Source organism: Pezoporus wallicus, unplaced genomic scaffold, assembly GCF_028554395.1.
Source record: "Pezoporus wallicus isolate ANWC-B61680 ecotype Strahan unplaced genomic scaffold, APGP_CSIRO_Pwel_v1 scaffold_7107, whole genome shotgun sequence".
NCBI classification, from domain to species: Eukaryota; Metazoa; Chordata; class Aves; order Psittaciformes; family Psittacidae; genus Pezoporus; species Pezoporus wallicus.
Window position 1 is genome coordinate 3,339,991 of NW_026642114.1, and position 24,993 is coordinate 3,364,983.

Sequence of the window (24,993 nt, forward strand, 5' to 3'; positions counted from 1 at the left end):
AGAGCAGAGTAGAGGTGAAAGATCACTTTCTTTGACCAGGATGATGAGAGGAAAGGAAAAGAAGACCACAGGCTAACACAGAAAGGATAGTCTCAGGAAAGTTCTCTCTGATGTAAATTAGGGGGAGTATTATTTTTTGGTGGGTTGAAATTGAATTTTTTGACACCTGAAGTGGATAGCACCAGGAAAGGACAGAATTAAGAGAACTCAGATGCCTTGGGTTTTGAAAAAAAAAACCATCATGTATTAAAGCTTGTTTTATGTAAAGTTCACAGAAGTTGCTTGTGTTGGATCAAGTTGGTCCTTGTCATGTATGTTTAGCCCCCTCCCAGTCTCTGACAGATCAGCCATCAGGAGCTCCAAAGTCTGTAAGCAGGCTGGGCTGCAGTATTAGAGGTCTCTGGATGCATGTTGGTCAGCAATTGTCTCCAATGTATTGGAGAAAGCTATCTGAATCTAACTTTTTGTTAAGAATCATTATCTTTAGGTACTGTCCTGCACCAAGTTCAGTTTAAGCCCTGATCTTCTTCCTCTTCCCTAATAGAAACCTCTTCTTCCTCCCCAGGATTGGCTCATTACTGGAAGACTGAGGACAGATCTTCATCTCAGTGAAAGGGATGGAGAATTCATGACCTTTCCATGGCTCCTAATTCACACCCTGGGAAAAGGCCAAGAAATTTCTTTTACTAAAGCACCTAGACCACAAGTTAGGAGTCTAACACTGCCCCCTTATCTAAGTAAGTTTGCTTACGGATCATTTTCCTTTTAAATGAAATGAGGTAAGATAGACCAGGCAATCTCTCCTGCTCCAAGGAGAGACATCACCCCCATGTGTTTTCTCAAGGCTAGGGAGAAGACCTAACAGAGCTCTGCCACTCACCTTGCTGTGCTTGCTCTCACCATATTTCCCACTGAGGTTGGCCAAGTGGCAGTTCTTGTACCACCACGCACCATGGTGTGTCAGAGCACAGTTGCTGAGAGCCACATCATTGTCTCTGTCCCATGTTGTGAACTTCCAGCCATTGTGGTAGGTCATTGCATCCCCTAAGAGAAGAGATGAAAAACATGATTAGAAGTAAGATAATACAGTTGCTTAACCTGATAGCTTAGTCACCCTTCAGGCAGAGCACAGCAGGCATGTAAGGGGAAAAGCAGCAGCACAGCATAGATCAGACAAAAATTTCTCAAGGGCTGCTATTAGAGGGCATGTCCAAGGGCAGCTGAAGATCTAAACCTTGTGGCAAGAGGATAGATCTTAAAAGTTAAGTAGAAGACTATGGACACAATGGCAATGGTAAGGATTTACAAGTGGCAGAAGCCAGCACCAGGATAACTACTGCTGCTGAGCAAATTACCATCCTAAACAAGAGCCATTCTCTTTGCACTTCTCAGATGGGGAGCCCCAAAAGTTGCTCCACCATCAGCACAGGTTACCCCATGGAAACACTTCCCAGTCTGCCTTTTCAGCTGGTGTTTCACCAAGTTACAGAGCCCTCTCTTCCCCATGGAAAAGCAGCTCTTTTTCCCATCTTCAGCAGGAGACAGGCCTGTGGGCATACTCTCCTCAGTCTTTCTAGGAAGTACAGACTTCTCTCCTCAAAGCAAACCACATCTGATCTAACCTGACCTAATGAACTCCCATGCTACTGGCAAAAATACACAGGTCCCAGCATTTGCTTCCCTGTGCTAGGCAGAGACAGCACAAGTACAAGACACTCCTCACCAGCACTGCCTCTGTAATTTTCCACTGACAGCCTATATCTGTCCCTGCTTGAGGCAACCTGGAAGAAGTCGTAGACAGATTCACTGGCTGTCCATAAGTCCACATGGAGCTCATAACGAATGGGACTGCTGCTTGTGAGATTGTGCAGCTTTGCAAGACCTAGGAGAAAAAATAATTACTGTTACAATGGAAAAGCCTGTTCACCTTTGCAATGGTAGACTCTCACCCTGCGGCCATTTTGGTTAAATTGGATATTTCCTGCCTCCCTCCTTCCCTGCTTGATGCTGTCACGATGTTTTGCCAAGTTTAAGTTGTCTTATTTTCTGGCAAGAGACAGCAGTATCAAAAAAAAAAAAAAAAAAATGAACAGCCTAAACCAGCAGAAGCCTGGCTGTAGCACAGCATTATTTTTCCCAGAACATTTAAAGACTCTTGCTCCAAAGACCTTACCTATTTAGTGCTGGATTCTCTGATACAGAGTTCACTAACAAAACAAGACAGACAAAAAATGACTGAGTACACCAAGTTTTGTGTAATATCCTGGTATTTGAATTTTCATTAACGCAATTTCTTTATTACCACTCTCATAGGGGCACACAAGCTTGAAATAAACCTTTGCGGAGTTTGGCTTGCTCAGGGACTGTTCCAAAGCCCAAAAATGTCAGCTGAAATATGCAGTGGCCCTTTAGAGATTCCTCAGTGCTTCACTGGCATTTGTAAGGAAGACACAAAAGCTGACAGTTCAAAACTGCAGCCTTAGGGGTTGGATATTTCAGCATTTAGGTGCTTCTGCAAAGCTGATCTTCAGCTCTTCACTGGTCACACCCATGTACTGTACCAAGCCAAAATTCCCCTGTGGGATCTCCAAATCCACATAATTTTCCCAGCGTTGGTAGAAATCCACCTCACCAGTGCTCTGCCTCTGAAACACCGGCAAAGCAAGGATTGCCAAGTGACAATTCATGACAGGTTGACGAGAGACGAGGAGGAGGGATATGAGAAATGCTCACCCCGATTCAAACACAATTGAAAAGGTGAAACATTCAAGCGCAAACAATTGTAGCTGATGGTACACTGCATCTGAGCAGGTACACACATGAATTCATTTCCATTTTCTGACTGCATGTAAGCACTAGAGTGAATAGTAAGTTGTGCATATTATACAGTTTACTTTCCACAAATGCCTATGGACATCACAATCTGAGCATGATCTAAGAGACAAGATCCATGAGACATTTGGGTTTCTAAACTGTAGCAAAATCAGAGGGATTTGGGCAGTAACACACAACTTATTTCAGTGAAGAAAATCACTTATCCCTGAAAATGAAAGGTAAAAGGGGGAATAAAGGTATTTTTATTTGGTTAATTTAGGGAGACAGCTATCTGGGAACCTCAGATTCACTGCATGTTCATACACATTCCCCGCTTCAAAGCATCTGTGTTTCTGCCTCCAGGTTCCTTTGAGCCACTCAACAGCTTCTATGTGGTCAGGGTTCAAGTGCATGCTCACACCACTAGTATTTAAAACACTAACAGAGTTCAGCTGAAGGATGTTAATTGTCCATATATATAACATTATACTGCGGTCAAAATGAAATAATATAGCTCAGTTAACTTGTGAAAGGCAGCCAGGCTAAGATGTGCTACCTCATCTTACCTACCACTGGGCTGAATAACTCTCATAAGACCACCCATGACCTCTCACTTGCATAAGGTAACACATTAAGCTGTCATTACTCAGCCATTGCCCTCGATCAGCAATATTACAAACTTGTGTGGCATTCACAACTGACAATGAAAAATGCTATTGCTCATTCAGTCTCCCACAGCATTCCTATTGACAGCCTGAAGGGATACATCAGCATCCACCACCCTTTCTGGAGCATGCCACTCGATAAAGGCAGGAGCTGAAACACAGTACTGCAGCAGGGCCCCAGCAGACACCAGTACCAGATCACAGTGATAAAAAACAAAGAGGAGCAGAGAATCACTCACTATCCACCTGCCTCCATCAGTGGTCATGTCACAGTACACCTGCACTGGCCTACTGCAGTCCCCCTTCAAGTAAATGGTGTACATGCCACTGAATATATTTCCATTCTGCTGCATCTGGCTGCAGTCCGCGGGATACGGGTAGAGGGAGCTAACTGCAAAAACAGAAAATTTCACATCAGCAAAGCAGGCTATAGAGCTGCAGGAGGCATTTCACACCCTGAGGAATCTCCTAAGGACAGCGTAAAGACAAGTAAAGAAATCGGCAGCCCTCACTGTGCACAGCTGCATCTTGCTGCTGGCAGCCTTCCCTACTTCCTAGGAAGTGATGCATGGATGGGGTCCCCAGAGGCTGCAAGAGATGCAAGCTTGGGTTTCAGTGAGAGCAGGAAGAAGGAGCCCTTGTTTGTGAGGGTGGGAGTACCACTAAACAGGGACTGTAATGTCTCTGTATTTCACAATTTGTCCACAACTGGCAATCCCTGTGAGCACCGCCACAGCACGAAAGGCTTCCACAGCAAGCTGGCATGAGATTTTGTTTGATTTGTTGCCATTTGGGTGTGCTTTTCCTGACCTATGAAAACAACCTGGGCAGCTACACAGTGCCAGGGGAGTACTTAAACAGCTGTGCCCTACCATTACTAGGATGATGCAGGCAGATCTCTAAGTGTATCATAACATCTCCTGCCCACTGGCAGCTCACCAGCAGGCTTTATCCCATGCTTGGCTAGCAAGGTTTGCCAGCAGCACTGACCACAATGAGTAACCTCTACTCACATCACCCCATTGTGTTTCGCAAGGTTCCAGATGGCGTGGCTTAGAATGGATGCCCAGTCAGGAGATACATCCCTGACTTGCTCCATGGTTTGCTTATGATCATAGTTTCCCAGTGCATCAGTAGAACATGAACTCCACCTCTGACCTTTATTATACAAGGTCATTATTATATATATTATATTATACGTAAAACACAGCAGCTGTAGAGCACAGGGAAACGTGCAACACCAGAGGCCAATTCCTACCTGTTGAGAAGGTACTGTCTGTCTTTCTGCTCTGGCGATCTCCCTTATAGGCTACCACAAAGATTGTATACCTTACTCCTTGTTCCAGTCCCTCCAGCACAAACTGTTGCTCACTAGGACTGAGCTGTATTTCCTGCCAAATAAACCAGATCAAAGGTCAACCCAACTCTCAATGGCATTTAGCTTTTCTGGACCACAGTGCCTCATTCTCCATATGCAATTACAGGTTTCCCTTGTAGAGTTCAGCCACACATGTTCATTGTATTTCCTCGAAACATGGAGACCATCTCCTCAGAAGGAAGACTTTGGGCAAAGTCTCAAGGAACACCACTAGGACTCTGAGGACACCCTATCCCTGGAGGGCTGCCTCTCCAGGTAATAAAGAGTTTAGGAAACAGAAGTAAAAATGTTCTCTGCACCTAGAGATCTGTTGGGAAGAGGTGCTACTGTCTTGAGTAGAAGCTGTGGAGGGACTTCGTGACACGTCCTTCCTCATGCTTTTCCTCCCTGGGTCATGGATAGCATAGATTCCCTTCCAAAATTATCCATATGGCCACGAGACCCAACTGGCAGAGCCCATAATCATAGGGGTGATTTCACTGGGGTCTGCAGGACTGAGGAATTTGCTGTACCTTGCTTGTGCCATCTCGACCCTGGTAGGTCAGAACATAGCCATCAATCTGTGCTGCAGGAGGAGTCCAGGTAACCACACCAGCAGAATGAGTCATATCTGATACATGGAGGTTCTTGGGAGGATCAATCTCTATTGAAAAAGAAAATTCAAGTCTCATCATGCAAACAAAAGACACCAACTGCAGTGCAGCACTTGGGCTGAGCTTTCAGAGCCTGTTAACTGGGAAGTACAGAAACTACCTAGTGAGCTGCATAGCTAGCAAGCAGCAGAAGCCAGACGTGGCAAGGTCTGCTACAGATCTGGTTTGGGATGTTTTGTGAGCCCTGCAGTTGGCTCAACTGTTCAGGGCCCAGAATCTTGACACAGCTGCCCTAGAAATCCCCATCAGACTCATATCCAAGAAGCATTCACAGACAGGTCAGTTTGGGGCTCTATCTCCAGTCCTGGAGCATAGCCCTAGTGTGGCTGGCTGAGTGGCCTACACCTTGTTTCCCTACTCATATGAAGCTTACTTCATAAGCTTTGTCATGCTTTAGCCTTCTTTAGTAAACACAGGAATACAAGGAAATGCACAGCTTTACAGTTCAGTCTGTGCTGTATATGGGACACCAGCTCCTTCACCAGCTTAGCCAGGTTTTCCCTGTGCAGTCAGACTGTTCAAATTCACATAAGGAAGAACAACAGAATTATTTTTAAGCAATGCCAGTTAACAGCAGCTGTCAAAAAGTGTCTTATGAGATACCTACAAGAGGACTGAAGTGCTTCCCTAGACAAAAGCTCATTTGGAAGTAACAACAATGGAAGCAGCATCTGCCTAATTTTTATCCTGCACTTGCTACATCCTATATACTTTATTAACATCTTAAGGAAAACAATTTAAGTAGCGAGGTTCATCTGGCTTTCCAAGTTTTAGAAAGAAGGTTCTTGGTAGGCAAGAGCCCACAGATGTGCTCCAACCCCAAAGCAGACCTGAGTTTATAGAAAATTATAACTGAATAATTCATATCAATTCTCTCCTCTTCCCCCCAGCTCCCCTGGGAGACTACAGGTATGTCATTGTCTGTTAATTCAGTTCTTCTGTATGTAAACCAGAGAACAACACTTCCAACAATTTCTTCAAGACCTTGAAGAGTGCTATGAGGATAAGCATTAACAACAACTACAATGCATCAACTACTACATTGTGAGAAGGCCACAGAGAAAGATAAGGTCAAGCTATGCCTTAGATGAGAAAAGTGGCTTCTCCCAGGAAACGCTGCACTCCTCGTGTGGAGGGTTACTGCTTAGAACAAAGGCAGAGAACAAGAAATCAAAACACCAAATGTAAGGAGAACAACAAGGACAGGAACACCAAAGTTCACACAGCATTTTGGTTTACACTGGCTATTTCTTATAGCTGAAGACCATCTTTCACTAGGCTCACGAGTCAGGCATTAGTACATCACCTAATGAACTTGTGGTTCACCCGGGAGACCACTAAAAAACTGCTTTCAGTACAGCCAGGCAGCAAACCTTTCGAGAGGCTGACTACATGTGTACCTCCAGCTGGACAGCAGAGGGCGCCAGAAGGTACAAAATCCATCACGAGAAGCAAGGGATGGGAAGGGCCGCCTTAGTCGGCAGTTCCACAGCACCGCTCTTAAAGGCCAGCCAGCGGTTCCATGGGTCAGCAGGCCACCGCAGAAAACTCCCTGCCACAGCCCGTTTTAATGCCAGGGAATAGCCAGCCATCACCGTGAAAATGTTGGGTTTTTTTCCCCCCCTCAGAAGTTGTGTTATTTTAGCAGAGGTGCCCTTACTTTTGGAAAGGGGACGCCAAAACCGGAAGTACGTGTGTTTTGTGTAGGCATTTCAAAGCTAACCCTACTAATGCTAAATGCATTCACTCTCCCAGTTTCACTTCAAGCAAAATTTCCAGGTGTCTCCATTTTAATTCCAGTTAAAAAACAAACAATATTTCAATTTGCTGAAACTCTCCTTGCATTTCTAGCTCATTCTTTTGGGCTCAGGAGATCTTCATTTGGTTCCATCAGCTGCCCTTGACCTCTGTAAGGGCTGGAGAACTGTTTGACATCTTGCCGTAAATCCAAGCTTCAACTGTTCTATCTCACACCAGTTTGATTCACAAACTAAGAAAAACTATATCAGCAAGGCCAGTGGATGTGGAATGACCCTGAAATGTTCCCAGCACACCATAATCCTTATGGCTGGCTGAACAGGAACTTGGCAGTCTGCTAGGACCAGTCTAAGGTCAAGAGCCAAAAGGCAGGTAACTAATTTAAACCATTCCCAATTCTAAAATGATTTAACTTTAGTTGTTAAACCTCTGTTACTGCTAGGCTTGATAACAGCACATGATGGATGGCATGCTTTTGACTAAGGACTAGTGAAATAAACTGGGTACCATCAGCTGTCATCACTCTTTATTACAACGTCTGCACTTTAATCGTCTTTATCAGCAGTCTCCATTATGGTCGCTCTGGGTAGTGAAAATGCACATTCCTCCTTCCATAGCTACAAAAATCACTTTCCAGCGTTTCCACAGGTCACCCATGAGAGTGTCTGTGCCTGCCCTGTTGGCCTGGTTGCTTTCTTTCCCTGTCCAGGTACAGATGATACACACCACATCTGGCTTAAAAATAATTGGGATAGCAAGACCTGTGTCCTGCCCCACCTCTCCCTCATTCCCAGGAAATGCTAGCAGTGTCCTCTGCCAATTAGTCAGTCTTCAGCCTGGCTATGCAGCCAAATTCTGCAAGCAAAAGCCTTGATTATACAAAGGAAATTACTGATAGTTAAGAAACTTTATCCAGGCTGAAACCAGGCTTCCTTTTCATGTTCTGGGAGAAGACAATTAAAATAGAGGTGCTTCCTTCCAAGTCTTGATTCACTGATAAGTACTATTCTTATCAGTGACACTAGTTGAGCCATCCTAAGTTTAGACAGGATTCAACAGCAGTAGTGTAATACTCTGGGGCAGATCTATGCCACACTTGCAAAGGTCAGCATACCTGAAGACCAAAAAGAGCAGGCAAAGCTGATGAGTGCTTTAGCAAAGTGTTGTGAAGCTCACTCTGGGCTAATAGTTTCTCAATTAAGAGTAGTCATTATTTACCAAAAGTTATCTAGACTTAGCACCATCTCTGTCTGAAGCTTGAAGGTGCCTGTAGCATGGATGTCCCCACAAGACAAATATGCTCTGCAACAGGCCAGAAAGTGAGACCACCTTCACAACACAGTATCATGTAGAAGCAAAAATATTTTCTATTACTGCCTCAGTGCTGACGTTCGTGCTCTGCTGTGTTCCCTTCTCTGCCCAGAGGAAGATAATATACTCAATGCCAGGTTTCAGTCCTGTCAGTCTTGTAGCGGTCTTGTTCTTTCCCACTTCTACCTCCTCTGTGTCACCACTAAAGGTGTAGTTCACCATGTACCTATCTATAGGAGCCTAGGCCCTGTCCCAGGAGATAGTGGCTGTGTCCTCTGTCACTTGGTCAGTCATTAGATGAGCCGGGCTGTCAATTTCTGCAGAGATAGTTAGAAGGGAAGGACACAGGCTGTCAGAGTCACACTGTGACACTCCTTCCCCTCAAGAGTCTTGCAGTTTCTTCCTTTTTCAAGTCCTATCTCTGATCACATATTGATTGGACACACAAAGCTGGGAGGTATCGAGGTCTGAGGTGGGTTGACTGGGGTCTATCTTTAATACTTCCAGATGCTTTCCCAGAGAGCAGCACAGCCAGTTCTGACCTGGACAGAAGTGAGCCTTTTGCAAAGCAAGATACTGTTACTTTGTTTTCTCATGGTCACAAGCCTCAAAAGCTCACATACATATCACCTGTCCAGAAAGTGAGAGAACAACCAAAGCTCTTTTGCTAAGAGACTAAGATGACTTAGATACACATTTACTCATCATCCTTCAGCAAGATCCTGACCTAGAGCATGGGTCTCAAGTGCTTGCAACCGCTTGCAATGGATTCAGATGTTCAACTTTACAGTGTTGTTATAAACCAGCAACCCTCACAATCGGCAGATCACTACACCTCCTTAACCAGGACTGGAATCACAGGGGGAAAGTCCTGGTAAGAACAACTGAGCACCGGGATTAATCATCTTATTGCAAGAAAAGGCATCCTGCCTACTGTTAGTCTCCCTGCCCTGTAATTTATTAATCTGCAAAAAGGAACTGAGAATTTCCTTATTCCATGATGAAGGATAAGCAAATAAAGCAATTAAAATAAAACAAGACTATATGAACACATAAGAGACTGCTGCAAAGGCTTCATATTCCCTAATCCCTATTAGTATTCGCAGCATGGCCCATTTGTAGTACATAAAGGTAATTAGGTTCTCTCTGTTGTGATGTTGAATAGGTTTCACAGCAAGATGCGCTGACCTGAAGTCTTGACTTGTTAAGCCTGAATCTCCCTCTACTGTGAAAATGTCTTGGGATGGATTTATTCAGTGTTAAGGCAAAGCTGGACTGTAACTTATACTCTTAATAAAATCTATTGCCCACTTACCTGTCACAGCCTCAGTCCTGGCCCTCTTGCTCTGTTGTTTTCCCTTTTCTGCCCAGACATAAATGACATACTCCATGCCTGGCTTCAGTCCTGCCAAGGTAGTGACATTCTTGTCTTTCTCCACCTCTCTCTCCTCTGTGTCCCCACCAGCTGAGATGTAGCTCACTCTGTATCTGTCTATTGAAGCCTGGACTTTGTTCCAGGAAACAGTAATGGCATCCTCTGTGACTTGGTCAGTCAGCAGCTCAGTTGGGCTGTCAATTTCTGGAAGTGAAAGTTGTAATTATTAGAAGTTTTAGTGTAATGCTGTGGTAATTACAATGGTTTAAAGACACAAACAACACAAGTTCTATAGCCAGAGGCAGTACGCTTTATCAGACTATGAAATCTATTTGGAAAAAAAAAGGTGAGTTTGGGGAAATGATTCTATGCCCAAAGACCTGAAAAAGGTTTGTGTGTCCAAAGGCCTGCTTGTTTTTTTTACCAGCTTAACCTGGTAAATCGAATAGAAGTTTTATCTTTAGCTATAAACTGTGTTTTGATCACGCAACAACTGACACTTGAGTGAGTCCCATTGGATATTACCATTTGTGCAGCCAAATAATTTTGTATGGTTGAATACAGTGCAAGGTAGATTTAAAAATGGGTGCTAACTGCTAGCACACCCTGCCATTCTTGATACATCGGTAAGCATACCTGCATGGCAGTGCCAAGGTGGCAAGACCCTGTGTTGAGCTGCTAATTTCTGCAGGAACAGTTAGGAGTGAAGAACACAAGTTTTCCCAATGATGCTACACTTACTTCTTCTCTTCAAGGGCCCTACCAATTTCTTCCACTTCTCATCCTTTATTTCTTATCAATGATAGGCCTAAACTACAAAGCTGGAGGTGACCATTTCAGAGGTATTTCAGCTTGGGTCTAGGTTTCCTCTTCACACTTGGAAGAGCAGGGCTTTCTGTTGGGGAGCAACAAAAACACAGCCAGCCCTGCACAGACAGAGAGGAAAGCCCATGCAGAACTTGGTGTCTTTGGCTTTCTGAAGATCACAAGCTCTTGCCTCAGTTGGTCTGGGAATTAACCCCAAAAAACTAAAATCACTTGCGCAGAATCCCTGTCTGAAATACACCTCTCCTGGAACAAGATTATTTTATAGTAAAGCAAAGCTTCCTACCTATCACAGCTCTGATGTCTGCTGGGCTCCCCTGTCTGCCTAGAGGCCAGTGGCATTATTTTTGCTCGGCTTCAGTCCTGTCAAAGCAATGATGTTCTGGTCCTTCCCCACCTCCACATCCTTTGTGTCCCCATCAGTTGCTTTGTCTCTCATCAAGTATCTGTCCAGAGGCCAGTGCCTATCCCAGAAGATCATGACCGTGTCTTCTGTCAGCCATCTGGCCACTACATGGACACTAGATTGCCAATTTTTGGGGGGGAAGAGGTTTAAAGGTGAAGAACAAGGCAGCAGCACTAGTGAAAACTAAGTTCACATTCTCCACTAGAAAAAAAGCCACTTTCAATCTCCCCCCATTATTACAGTCATTCCCCTGCCCTTTCACAGGTGGAAACATGCCACTATGTTTCACAAGCCTTAACTCACTATCACAACGCAGCCTGCAGGAATGGGGCCCTTCAAGGACAGCCCTTACACAACCTCCACAAACAGGGCTTTTTTTGCTGGATATTTTTTTTTTCTTCACTAAGCTGCTAAACACATCTTAGCATCCTGAGCAATGAAAGATTTGCAGATGCCTCCCAAACTGCCGGAACAGCATTTCTAATTCTGCTGCAGGCTTTAAACTCGAGGGCATAAATGCACAACCAACAGCCACACTGTAATTTACCACACATCAGCTTAGCTGTACTGTGATTTATCACACATTAGTGTTGTAAAAGTTGTGATTTTCCACCTGTGTGTACTAATGTCACTTCTTTTGCAAGATGAAACTTCATTTTAATGAAAGATGCTGAAGGTTGTTTGTGTTTTGTGTCACCCTAGAGCAGCACACACTGGGAACTTGTGTTTGAATAATCACAGCTCAGCTAGCTAGCAGCATAAGATCCTCACCTGTGGCAACAAAAATCAAGTTAATTATTTTCTTGTGTGATACAAAAATCAAGTTTTTTCTTTAGTTATAATTGTGCTGCAGCTGGGTATGGGCTGTGCCTGTATGCATATGCAGTGCATTTAACTTCTTAACTTCCTGAGTGATCCATAAGCCTCCCAGCCAGTCCCCTGCATCAGTGAGCACATGAGCTGTCTTGAGACAATGGACCAATTGAAAGCTGGTGATTTATTGAGCTTTTTAATTAAGCATTTGACTGATCCTTAGTGATCCCCTCTGGATGGGAACTTCAGGCAATCCTACAAATTCCCTGAGGCAGCTCTTGTGTCTAGTCAGATTTATATGCTTAAATATGTTGGTTAACATCCTGAGTGGAGCATCCCAAACACTCCCCTAGGAAATTTCTGCTATTGAAGTGCAGATTGCACATAGATAAGACATTTGTAAATAGTCAGTACAAACTGCTTTTGTACCCACAGCCACGTTGAACTGTGGCTGGCTGGAGTATAAGAACTGAGCAGAACAGAGGCTTAAGGAGTTTCCCAACCCAGCTGCAAACACTACTGCAAGCGCCCTCCATTGGAAACTTCTTGTCATCAAGAGACAGCAACCAAACACCCTGTTCAGGAAACTTTACTCCCCTTTTAATTTATGCCATGATCCAGATAAATGTGATTTTCCTTTTTAGAAAACGCTCTGGCATGACTATCTGTGCAAAATGTGTATGAGCCCCCTGTCTTTTTTGGGAAAAGCTACAACAGTCACCCAAAGAAAAGCCTGGAGGTGGTTTATCACATTTTAAAGGCAAGACATGAATTACATATTCCAGTTATGAGGCTTTAGTTTTTGCTGTGTTTCACTGTTCTTTGTAGTAATAGTAACTGATGCCTTGCCATACACAAGGACTCAAAGATTGTCTTCAAGCTGACCTGGAGACCTGTTCAACCACGCTAGTAAGAATGACATGAATTTTTGCCTCACTAAAAAAAGCATGCAGATCAGAAAAGGCTTCAGTAAAACAAGTAAAGCTGATGAAGGAGTTTGAATTTCAAACCCACCTCTCGCCACTGCTGCTGCTACAACTTACCTGTCACAGCTCTGGTGCTTGCTTTCTTGCTCCTATAGGGCCCCTTCTCTGCCCAGATGTAGATGATGTATTGCATGCCTGGGTCCAGATCCCATTAGGTGACCATGTCATTTTCACTCCCCACCTCTATTTCCTTTGTGTCTCCATCAAGTGAGGTATATCTCACCATGTACCTCTCTGTGGGAGCCTCAACTTTATTCCAAGAGACTGTGGCCATATCTTCTGTCACTTGGTCAGCTGCCACATTGGTTGGGCTATCAACTCCTGAGAAGATTTCAAGGTGCAGGATTAGGAACCTCCAGCTAAACAAGGCAAAAGACTGAGCTAGGGCTAGGTTTTTTGTTTAATAAAGTGTAGACAAGCTTAAAGCAGATCTGCTTGCAGGTCCTGCATGAAGCAGCAGCCAACTATGCACCTTTTGTGCTGAGATCATGACAGATCTGTCCCCAAACCCTGTAGAAACATCACTATCATTAAAGAAGCTTTCTACATACCAGTCCTACCACTCACTGAGGATGGTTTCCCCTCTATATTGTCTTTCATGGGTATGACAGCAACCTCATACTCGGTGCCAGGTTTCAGGCCTGCAAAGAGAAAAAGGGAAAGTTACCAACAAATAGGGAAGGCAGTATCTTTTTCTTAAAGAAAGCCATTTTGTTTAGTCTATTCCAGTTTTAGGTTTGTAGCAGAGAGGAACTTAAAGTTTAGATTTCTACCTAACTTGCTTTTGTCTTAAGAATGCCTTGATAGCACTTTTGGTCTGGGCTTGCCCCGAGGACATACACTGACTGCAGCAAATGGAGATTTCCATATACGTTCAGTGTTACCAGCTCTGAAATAGAATATGCTTTATTCCTAACAAGGACAGAATTAAAGCTGAATTAATATGCCTTGAAGCTTCCTGTCCACAGGGCATAGAAGTTTTCTCCCTCTGAAGACACTCATCAATTATAGGATAGTGGAACACTAACAGATCTCACCCTGGCCTATGGCAGGCACAAGGTGAAGGAAAACTGGCCATCCACACATGAGAGAAGCATCATCTCAGGACCATGGTCTGACCATCAATCACTCCTGTAATTTCTTCCTGCCCCTGACTAATTTGGAATACCCACAAGTACTCACCAGTCATTATGTGTCTGCTCTTAGGGCCACTGCTTTTGGGTACCATGACCTGCTTCTCATCCATCTCCACCAGGGACCTGAACTTCAGCTTGTAATAATCCACATCTGTTGGTGGGTTCTCTCATTCCACTTCCAGGGAGTGCTCCATTTCTTCTGTCATCCAGATGGCATTGAGTGCAGATAGAACTGGGAAGAACAGCAGAGGGTTGAGGACACAGCATCAGCACAAAAAGGTAAATATAAGATAGGAAGTTGTTAAACAGTCCTGCCTGCCCAGTCATCTGCTTCTGAGACCATAGACATTTTCCTGAGCCAAACTGGTCTTACGCAAGTACAGCACAATAATTGCTTGAACAGTCTTAGTTTTATCCATGGTAACACTCCAACTCAAGAGTTTGCTGGCTCTCAGCTCCCACTTGTTGTGCTAGAAAAATGTCAAAATAATCAAATTTTCAACTGTTTCTTCTAAGTCCAGGCAGACAGCATAATGTCATCTGCTTACACAATGGCATTTCACTTCTCCAGAGACTACTTCAATATGCAATCTTTCCACACTTGATCTTCTGACCTCAGTAGCACCAGGCTTATACAGTCCTAGGAAGAGATTATCAGGAAAAACTCACTGCTGCAGACATGTTTGGCAAATTATTATCTAGGAATGACATTCTGTCTACTTTAAAGTCACTTCTGCATCTGGTTAAACAGTGTATTATTCTTAATAACGTCCTGGCTTTATCTTGCACACTTCTATTCCTGCTTCTTACAGGGGGAAACATTACAGATTCTCTGTAATTCAGGGGAGCCAATGCAAGTAGGATTTGGACAAGATAAAGCAAAATTTGCAATACATTCAGCCCTAATGATACATATCTGGGAACAGAATGAACAGATTTTTTTTTTTCCAGGGGAAAAAAAAAAAAAAAAAAAAAAATCAATGACCGAAAACTGCAACTGAAGCTGGGAAGAAAAAGTGCTCTCTGGTGCTCAGACAGGATATTACAAACCTGCAAAACAAAACAATTTGCTTGTTTGGCCCTAAAGATCTACAGCTTCTGACTGAAGAATACTGCCTGCTCCTACCTGTACTTGCTTCTAGATACTTGGGCTCACTAGCAGTCCCCTTCTTCACATGATGAAGTGTGATATTGTACACGATGCCAGGCCGGAGACCCACAATCTCACAGATGAACTGTTCTTTGGGCATGTGGACTTGTTTCACCAATGTCTCATACCCCACTGGGTAATAGCTGATGAGATAATTATCTACATCAGTCATTGGATCCCAGCTGACAGCCAGAGACTTCTCTGTGGAGTTCAGTAGCTGCAGGTTCTGAGGAGCAAGCACTAGAAGAGAAACAAAGGAAAACATTGCAATGGGGTTGATGTCACATGGCCAAGCGAGACATTTTTTCAAACCTATTTTGAACACAGGGAGAATGCAGAACTAGAAGCCCCAGTCTGAAGTCATCTTGGATTTGTCCATTTCTGGTCAACAGCTTATCATTAAGTACAAATGAATACTACAGCCAGTAACAAATACAGTAACTTCCTGGACGACTCTTTCCAGCTTCTAAACCCACACTGGCATGAGGAAAACGTTCTCATGAAGCTGTCCTTTCCAATGTCTCTAGGAAGTAAAAGAAAAGCCAAAACCTTCTTTTCTTATTACTCAGTTACTCAGAAAAGTCAACTGGTCCCCAAAACTGGGGAACAGCTTCTCTGTGGTAGAGGCAGAAAACTGAGTACTGATGGAAACTTACACCCTGGAGGAGACCTGGGCAAATCCACTGTACATAATAGATTTCAGAACACCAATAGTGTCTTAGCCATTTTGCCACAAGACAGACAGCTCATCAGTGTCTTGAAAGCAACCCTTGAAAACATTCAATGTAAAACATCTGTCAGAAAGTTTACCTGGTTTTAATTACAAGTAAGCAAATCATAAACTGATCAAACCATCTATGAGCTGTATTTCATTAGCAAGGCATCAACAGACAGCAAAGTACAGACAGCAAGTGCCTGGAGTGCCTGTAAAAAGGAATGTGTCAGCAACACTAGGTCAGATAATATCAGGAATTCTTCTAACTTGAAAGGCAGCATTCATTCCCTTGTGTAATTCACAGCTTTCACTGAATTCTACCCTTGATATGCGCATGCCATTGCTTTTGATAAAACTCTGCACAAAATGCAAGAATGCTCATCCTGCCTTTTCTTATGATACAGAAGCTAGATTTGAATAGTTCATATCTGCAATAACATAATAAAGAACCTGAACACATATGATGTGGTTTATCCCTTGTCTAAGCATAGTTCAGAAGAGGATTCTATCTGCCTCTCTGGAGAGGTAAGGTGTAAGAAACCACTATCATCTTCTTAGGGCAATGCCTAGGACAGTTTGTTTCCAAGCAGGATATTCTGACAAGAGCTTCTTACAAAGGCAATGACTCTCTAGGCCAGGAGAATCTGCTTTTGCAATGTGTTTGTTTGCTCTGCCCTAAGCTGCTCCAGAGCCATCTTCTCCAGCCAACATGACAACCCCAAGCACTTCAGGATTTGATAAAAACGTGTCTGGTCAGGGCCAGGGGTGTGAAGGGGAAGGAGGCAACTGCCTGGCCTTGGTAACCCTCGAAAGCCTCCTGCTCTTGCTCTCCAGCAGCTGAGGACAGCCTGAAGAGAAAGGGTTCATCAGAGGCACAGCACCAATTGCTCAGGTGAATTAGGAGGATGGGTGGCTGTGGGCCGTGCCAGAGTCCATCTTGTGTTCTGCTCACTCTCATTAACCTCTGTCCATCAGGCAGCTTCTGCTCCAGAAGCAGGCTGAGGTCCTAATGGCTGAAGCAAGCAGGAAATGAGCAGCACATTTAGAGATCCAGTGCTGGGCTGAGAGCTCACGTGGGGGCTTGTGGAGAAGCTTGGTTCCCCTGGGAACACCAGAGTGTCCCTCTTTATTCTCTTTTCCAATTTCCTGATTACAGCATCATTGCAAAGACTTCCTGGTTAAACTAATACTGTGCCAAGATATCACAGAACTGGTTTTGTGGATACCGTCACTTTAAGGTATTCATTTATTCATCTTCAGATATACCACAGTGTTATTTTGGAGTGCCAGTAAACAAAGCCCAGAAAGAGCACAGGCTAATACCCTGTTTTGATGCAGACCTCATATCTGGATGAAGAATTTGAGCTAGTAATATTTTAAGTAACAGACAAGTCTCTAAGCAGATAGATCAAGCCTGAGAGATGAGGGATGATCCAGAGCAAAAAAGACCTGAAAGCAAGGTCACTACAAGCTCTTACTGAGCAATACCTGGTGCTCAGTGTGTGTCTGTTGCTTATTTCTCCTTTATGAGGAGCTGTGCAAGTTTAGACCAAGCAGTGAAGGAAAGATGGCTTTCAGGGTAAAAGGCTGAATGCTGAAACGTGGAGTATCATCCTGTGGTTGTATGAAGATTATAGGTTTTTCAGAGTTAAGTGGAAACTGCTGGACACACATCTCATGGTCAGCTCACTCAGGTCTTCTCAGGCAAATCCTACTGCTTTGTAGCAAAGCAGGAGAAGGGAGAATTTCCCAAAGATCTCACTTCAAAAGGAGATTTAAAGGATTTATGCATCCTTTGCCTCACAGGTTTCATCATATCAACTACCTTATCAGCAAGGAGTGCACACTGCAGCAAACTTGATTTGACCTTCTATTGTCTCATTTGTATGTCAACAAACAGAATCTGGCTCCTTCTTCAATTATAGTCTCCATACAGTTTTGTTTTTCCCTTCAGCTGCTACACACAGGCTTGTGCAACACTGTCTTTAACTGCTTTTTCACCTTTCCCCAATTCAACAATATTTCCAGGCAATTCTTGACAACAAGGATCAGTCACCAATGCCTAGACCAGCAGCAACTCCGAGAAGAACATTCTGACCCCACACTTAGCTGCTACAGCATTAACCAAATAATTATAGAAGATAGAAAACTCAGCTTAAAAGCATGAGGGGAGAAATAACACACAGGAATGTCTTACCCTGGGAGCAGTCAAGGCCAAAGAAGCTGTCATGGCAGTAGCACTCTCCTGTATCACAGAACCCATTGCCACTGCAGTCCCCAGGACATCGTTTCTCACTGCAGTCCTCCCCGATGAACTCCTCATAGCACTGGCAGACACCTTTGGCTGTGTCACAGATCCCATTGCTGCTGCAGGTCTCAGGGCAAAGCTGATGGCTGCAGTCCTCACCGAAGTGAGGCTCGTCACAGATACACTTCCCACCATCACAGCGCCCATGTCTGCTGCAGTGGCTGGGGCAGGAAGGACTGGAGCAGTCACTGCTCTCCCAGCCCTCAGCACACTTACAGCTGCGTGTCTCATACAGGAATGTCCCATGGCCACTGCAATGCGAGACATCTGGCCAGAGCAGCACCCGGGTGCACAACAGCAAGTGTGACACACAGGTGAGAGAAAATAAACAACTAAAATTAGGAATATAGCAATGCAAAGGCAGTGAAAAGGTGTGCTCAAGGTCATTAAGGGAAAACATAAATATCACTGGAAAATATGGGCTGAAAAATACTTGAGGACATCACCATCTCCATCTGTCCCAGGTCCAAAGAGGGATCAGCTCCACCCTTGCCTTTCCCAACACATTTGTCCATAGCTAGCAGGACCGCAGATTCCATGGCTTCCCCAGAGAGCCAATTAGAAAGCTTTTCACAACCTCTAACCTGAATCTTCCTAGTTGTAATTTAAGCTCACCATTTCTCACCACAGTTATAAAGATGGAGAGCACATTATTCTCATCTGTTATATGCCTGTACTTTTCATGTAAGCAAAGCCTTAGCACTTCTCCCTGTCTCCATTCCCCAAAGAACATTAGTTCATTAAATCTTTTCTTAGAGGACATGTGGTATAAAACTTTTATCACAGAGCCTGTGGCCACCACAAAACATAAAAACTCTGCTCTTCTTTCAGTCAGTTATCAAGGAGGAAATAAACAAATTCTCAACTGCAGAATTATGAAGGCAAAAGTAAGAAAGGAAAAGACAGCAACAAGAAGTACCTCCTTCACCTTCCTCCCTCCCGTCCACTGAATCCTCCCACCTCTGTAAAAGTCAAGAATCTGTTCCATTCCACTCTTCCCCTGCGCTGGTTTCAGAAGTTGTACATACTACCGCATTTTGGGACCTTCAGATCTTTCACATCACAGAAACCAGAGCACCTTCCCACCTGTAGGTCTATTTCACTCACAGAGAACCCCCAATAACCATGACAAATGGATTCCAGTCCCCAAATCGCTGCAGTAAATAGGCTGTACCTGGGATGTAAGAACAGATACTGGAATTCTTACTTACCTCGGTTTCCCCTACAGCACTTCTCAGGGCTGCAAATTTCTCTCAGCTCTGCCACTTCTTTCTCAAGCTTCTCTATCCTTTCAAGCAGACCTTTATTGTGGGCCAAAGTTCCACAGTCCCCTTTGGGTGCGTGCACATGGATATTGTGCCTAAAGCTTATATTCTGCTCTTCATTTTCCTCAGCCTCTCCAGGATCTAGCTGCACTCCACTGTTGTCTTCACGCTGGAATGGATCTGCCTCCACCTTAATCTGGGAGGATGTGGGCAGGTCAATCTTGTAGGAGCGGCTGAAGGATATTCTTCGACCATCGCTGGTGCAGTTGTGAGATGCAGGATGTTGAATAGCAGCTGTCTGAAGAGCACAGCACAGCAATACCCCCATTGGAAAGGCAAGCCAGCTCTGGAAATCCATCTGGCAGATTTTCAGAGGGAGCACTGACTCCTCAAACAGCACAGGTGCTTCAAGAAAAAGAAAAGAAATTAAACTGTATGGTTATAAAGTTGGCTTTCATGATTTCTCTTAAAAAAAAACAAACAAAACAAAACAAAAAAAAAAAACCAACCCAAACCACAGTTATTTGTTTTGCCCTAATTCAGTACTAGGTTGGTAGAGCACCTGCACTGAATGCTGGATTCACTTGAAGGATTAAGTTTATTTTGCTTCTACTCGGTTATCTGATTTGTTATCTCAGCATTGGGAAGGTTGATATAGAAGTTACTGGAGCAAATCTGTTAACACATGGAGCAAGAGGATGTTGAAAACCCATCTGTTTCCCATTTTTCTATTTCAAAAACATTCCTTCTTTCCTACCCTGCATAAATAAATACATAGGAAGAGCATGGTTTTGGGCTGATTAAGTCTCAAAGCTAAGCCTTAAAAGTAAATACATATTAATGTTTAACTGCATTGACATTTAGAGGTCAAATCTGGAGACCAAACATTTAACCTTAAAGTCTTCAGATACAGTTTTTAACAGAAAAAAAACTTTAGTTAACCAAGCGAGATTTTTTGACTTAAGAAACTAACACCTTAGAGGCAAGAATAACAAGAAGGAAGAAACTAAACAAACATGGGTAGAAGGATAAAATGTAAAGTTAGAAACATAAATTTATAAGTTGGCTTGGCTTAGTCAATGTTACAAGCTGAATTTTGGCACTAATGGTAGATGTCAATCTGTACAGGAGGTGATACATACTTGGTTAAATACTTAGAATTTCATATCACACAATGCGAATACAAAATGCCACCATATGTGACTAACTAAGAAGTCATGTTATTCATTGCACTAGAAGAGAAATCATTATTTAATTGCTAAATTAGGTAATGTGATAACTAGAAAGCATTTGGCCAGTAGGTATCCATAGTAACAGCACATCTGAACTCAGATAATAGTGCTGCCCCAGATAGTACTCTATAAAGTAGGAGGACTCCAGTCCTAAAGAATTATACTAAATTTTTAGCTCCTCTGCTATTTCCATTATCATCACATTTCTGAAAGCCATCCTGAGTTATAATGAAAATTAACTGTTTCTGTGAAACATCCTTATATCTCTTAAATGTCTGCCAAAACTTTGGAAATATCCCTACCATTATATTCATGCCCTACAGCTACAAGAAGGTGCCCTTTATGCTCAGAAACATGAGGCTTTGGGTGCTAAAATCCATCACGATTGGAAATGCATATTATACCTGCTTATACGTATATTGCAAGTCACTCTGGTGCATATCTCTTCAAGCAAAATCATCACTGAAATCAACAAAAATGGGGTATAGATTTCAAGATTCAGTTTACAATTATCTTGTTGTATTTATCTAAGGGCATTATCTCAGCTGCTTATTCCCAAATAGCAGTTTGGTTGGGTTTTCCTCCCCCCTCCATTCAGCACTTACCTACCTTTAACTAGCAGTAAAAGAAAGGGGGGGAGGAAGTATGCTGCTTTGCAGAGGCAAGGGCTTATTCCCTGTCTCTGTCTCCTGAGAATTTGCAGATGCCTGTTTGTGACCCAAGATGCATTTTTCCACCTTGACCCACCTGCTGTTCTGTTTCCCAAGACTCCTTTCCCTCAAAGACACACAGAAACTAACTATAACTTTCTTTTTCTTCTATGTAGACTTCTGAAACAAATGAAGATGTAAGAGATTGCTTCAAAGCTGTGAATAAATTTAATGTCTAAATTCTACAGATCCTCACCAGTCCATTGCAGGAAACCCCAAAAGCTTTGTGTTGTGGGATTTATTTCCAAACCCCTGGAGATGACTCCCCAGAACCACTCCTACCACCCCAGACAGGCACATCCACAAAATCCCTTCACTCAGCATCAAGTGCTGAAGAGCATTCTGGGTTGGAACATGATGTCATTACTAATTAGGGCTTCCTGGGAACCACAAATTGATCTCCGATTTTCCTGGGCTTAGAAATCATTCAGTAGGAAAAAAACCTGAATATAAGCATTTCTGTTAAGCGTAATGAAAGAAGACAGCTCTTTTGGCTTCTTCATCGTATAATAAAGACATTTTCCCCTGCTGTTAAAAAGGGTATGATTAACCAATTCTTCATGGAGACTATCATGTCATATGTACGACTGGCAATAATAGCAGATTAGGGAAAGGACTAATCTGGGAAAGAATGCCAAACAGCCATATCTACTAGGCACAGAATATTCTTCTAAGGAAAAGGATAGAAGAAGCCCTGCTCACATCTTTCCAACCTTTGCAAAGGAAAGCACAGGATGATCAAAGCTGGACAGAACCTACTATATTCATATGAAAGACTCTAATGATCTAACTCCAAGTCTTTTTTCATCCTACAGGTCAGTGCTTGAAGGTCTGGGGCATAGGCCTTTGCAGTATTGTCTTCTGCTAGCACCCAGTCAGCCACAGGAGATGCATGTCTGGAAGCTGCTTCAATCAAGGCAAGAGCTGATGAAGGCATGGATGTAGACAGTCTGCAGGGTGACACCCTGGCAACATGAGATAGGAGTGGAGAGAGAAAGGGAAACTTGTAGTTACAGGAGAAGGAAATGCAGGTCTAGAACAGCTCCAGGGCTGCAGAAAAGGAAGAGAGAGACAATTATAAGATCAAAGACTGAGAAATGGGGCAGAGTAGGCAATCCAAGCAGCACAAGTTATGCAACACAACATTAGAAGCAACACACACAGAAGTTGTGGAAAAACAGCCTGGAAAAACAGATATGCAGTGAAAGGAGCCACAGGGTGAGACCTGAGCTTTGTAAGCACTAAGGGAGAATACAGTGTGCGATTTTTTGAGCACAGCTTTTTGCACACTAGGGCTAGAACAGAAGCTGCCAAATTGTTGAAGAGACATGAGAGCTGACAGTTTCCTAATTGCTAAGTTAGGAAATTGGCACATTTAATCAGGGAAGGTTTCTGAGGTATACAAAAGAAACAACAAGTATTAAAAGACACGTCAAAGTCTTAAGCAAGTTCACAGAAGTGCTGCCGATATCCAAACAGCCATCACTTATTTCAGTAGGTCCCAAGAAAAGCAGCAACAGACCTGCCTGAACAACACTAGGAATGTGTCATTTAAGGTCAGGAGATACAAGTGTTATCAGTGATTGATATCACTCATGTGCTCTGCCCTCAAATAGATGTCAACTATAGAATGCCATACTGTTGAAAGCATGGAGATGACAACACGGGAGCAGGAGAGCACGCAGCAGCAGCTTATGAAGAAGCAAATGCGCCTGCAGAGGCACATGGCAAAATTGTGTTCTTGGATACAGAAGCAGATGCAACAGCACAGGAACTGATAAACCAGCTCATCTCTGAGTGAGTTAGAACACAGTCATGATCCTTGCATCTCGCAAAGCTTTTAGCAATAAAGAATGACAAGTCAGTAACACCAAAGAGCAGAACTCGTTCACTGGGGCTACTATTTTTTCTTGGCAGTCTGATAAAAATGAAGGGAGGGCCAGAATATGCCAAAATGATACTACTGTTCACTAACTACTACTACTACTAATGGGCTAAGAAGTCTAGACCATTTTCCTTCTGCTTTACACATTTTTCTCAGTGAAGCATTCAGCTGAGATAAGCTATTAATTTTACAGACTTTCCATAAGTATAATTTAGTTTAACCAATAGGATGATTTGTCTCTATTTTCTGTGGTGAAAATATTTTACTGTTCCAAACCTCACATGCTTTAGAAAGCTCTGCATCAGGTTTCCTTTCTTCTGATATTGGTCATAAAAGTAATTCAGTGCAACTGCTGTAATAAGCCAGCCAGCATTCTGTTTTCAATATTATGTAATCTTCACAGAATTAATGGCTGTAATTAAGGCAACCAATGACTGCCAACAAAAAAAAAATGCACCCATTAATTTAGCAAGGTTGTTTCTTTCACAAGTATCTATCTTTTTTTAAATTCTAGACTGAATGAATGTTACCTATTTGAAATAATTAAAAGAAAAGCAGAAGTACAGTCAGCTGGGTAGGTGCTGTGCTTCTAGTTTTATCCCTATGTTTACCTTTTCTTTTACACTAATTCTTCTGCAGTGTCTGATAAGCAAAATGTATTAACTGCTCATACATGAATGAGGCTGCTTCCAAAACCCTACTCACTCATTAGAAAGTGCAGAGGAACTTAACAGTATTTGCACATTTCCTTGTTACTATATATATGCATTTTGTAAAAAAAATGATGCAGCTAAATCATTAGCTTCCACTCTAAGTTACTTTGTCTTTCTTGAAAGAAATCTTTGTTCTGTTGCCTGCACAGCTCAAAAATTTTGTAACTCCTGCATTTAGTCAATTTTAGTTATCCAATTAATGAAATTTTTATTATAAATAATATAACCAATAAAGTACTTACATTGTGTAAATATTACGCATGGTAAAGAACTTCTACTGTTTTCCACCACTGAGCCTGTGAAAAGATGTACTAGAAAGAATAGGAAGAGCTTTTGGATAGGAAAATATCGACCAGTTACCAAGAGTGTTGCAATTACGGGTGAACAAATTCCAGTATAATCTCATAATAAAAGAAAGGGGTTTAAAACAGCTACTGTCACATAGAAATCTGACCCTAAAATAGAAAGTACTGGGACAAGTATTCTACAATAACTGTAAGTTAAATCCTAGCTCTATTAAAGCCAAAAGCAAAACTCTGATTTACTCTATCAGATATGAGGTTGGAGAACTTAAGCCCTTTGAAATGGAGTGACATTAAATACTACCATACATTTTGCAATAATACTACATGCCCATAATACAGGATTATTGATGTTTGTGTAAGGCTTTCACAGCCTTGGAGGCATCTGCTATAGGAAGTCAAAAGAAAAATTGCCTGGGTTTTTCATTCAGAGCAAGCAACAGGAATCTCATAAGAAATAAAAATACTTTTCTCTTACCTTTCAAGTACTTTCATCTGTCTGATTCAGAGCCCTTCTGATGCAGCCACCACTTGCAAAGGTAATTTGAACAAGCTGGAAGGTCACCAGATCCTCTCCTCTTCCCATTCCAGCT

The 24,993-nt window shown here is 42.8% G+C and overlaps 1 protein-coding gene across 1 annotated transcript; it reads right to left on the reverse strand.

Moving 5' to 3' along the window:
* Window positions 1-477: 477 nt before the first annotated feature.
* On the reverse strand, window positions 478-24,993 carry TNN (tenascin N). The gene is given in 18 exon segments (XM_057427354.1): window positions 478-658; window positions 881-1,044; window positions 1,724-1,882; window positions 2,562-2,597; window positions 2,600-2,654; window positions 3,719-3,870; window positions 4,738-4,870; window positions 5,370-5,500; window positions 5,584-5,590; window positions 8,643-8,896; window positions 9,895-10,158; window positions 13,042-13,305; window positions 13,536-13,625; window positions 14,167-14,352; window positions 15,247-15,510; window positions 18,183-18,560; window positions 19,505-19,963; window positions 24,879-24,993. Coding segments are annotated over 17 exon segments (3,096 nt in total). The 5' UTR covers window positions 19,917-19,963; window positions 24,879-24,993; the 3' UTR covers window positions 478-511.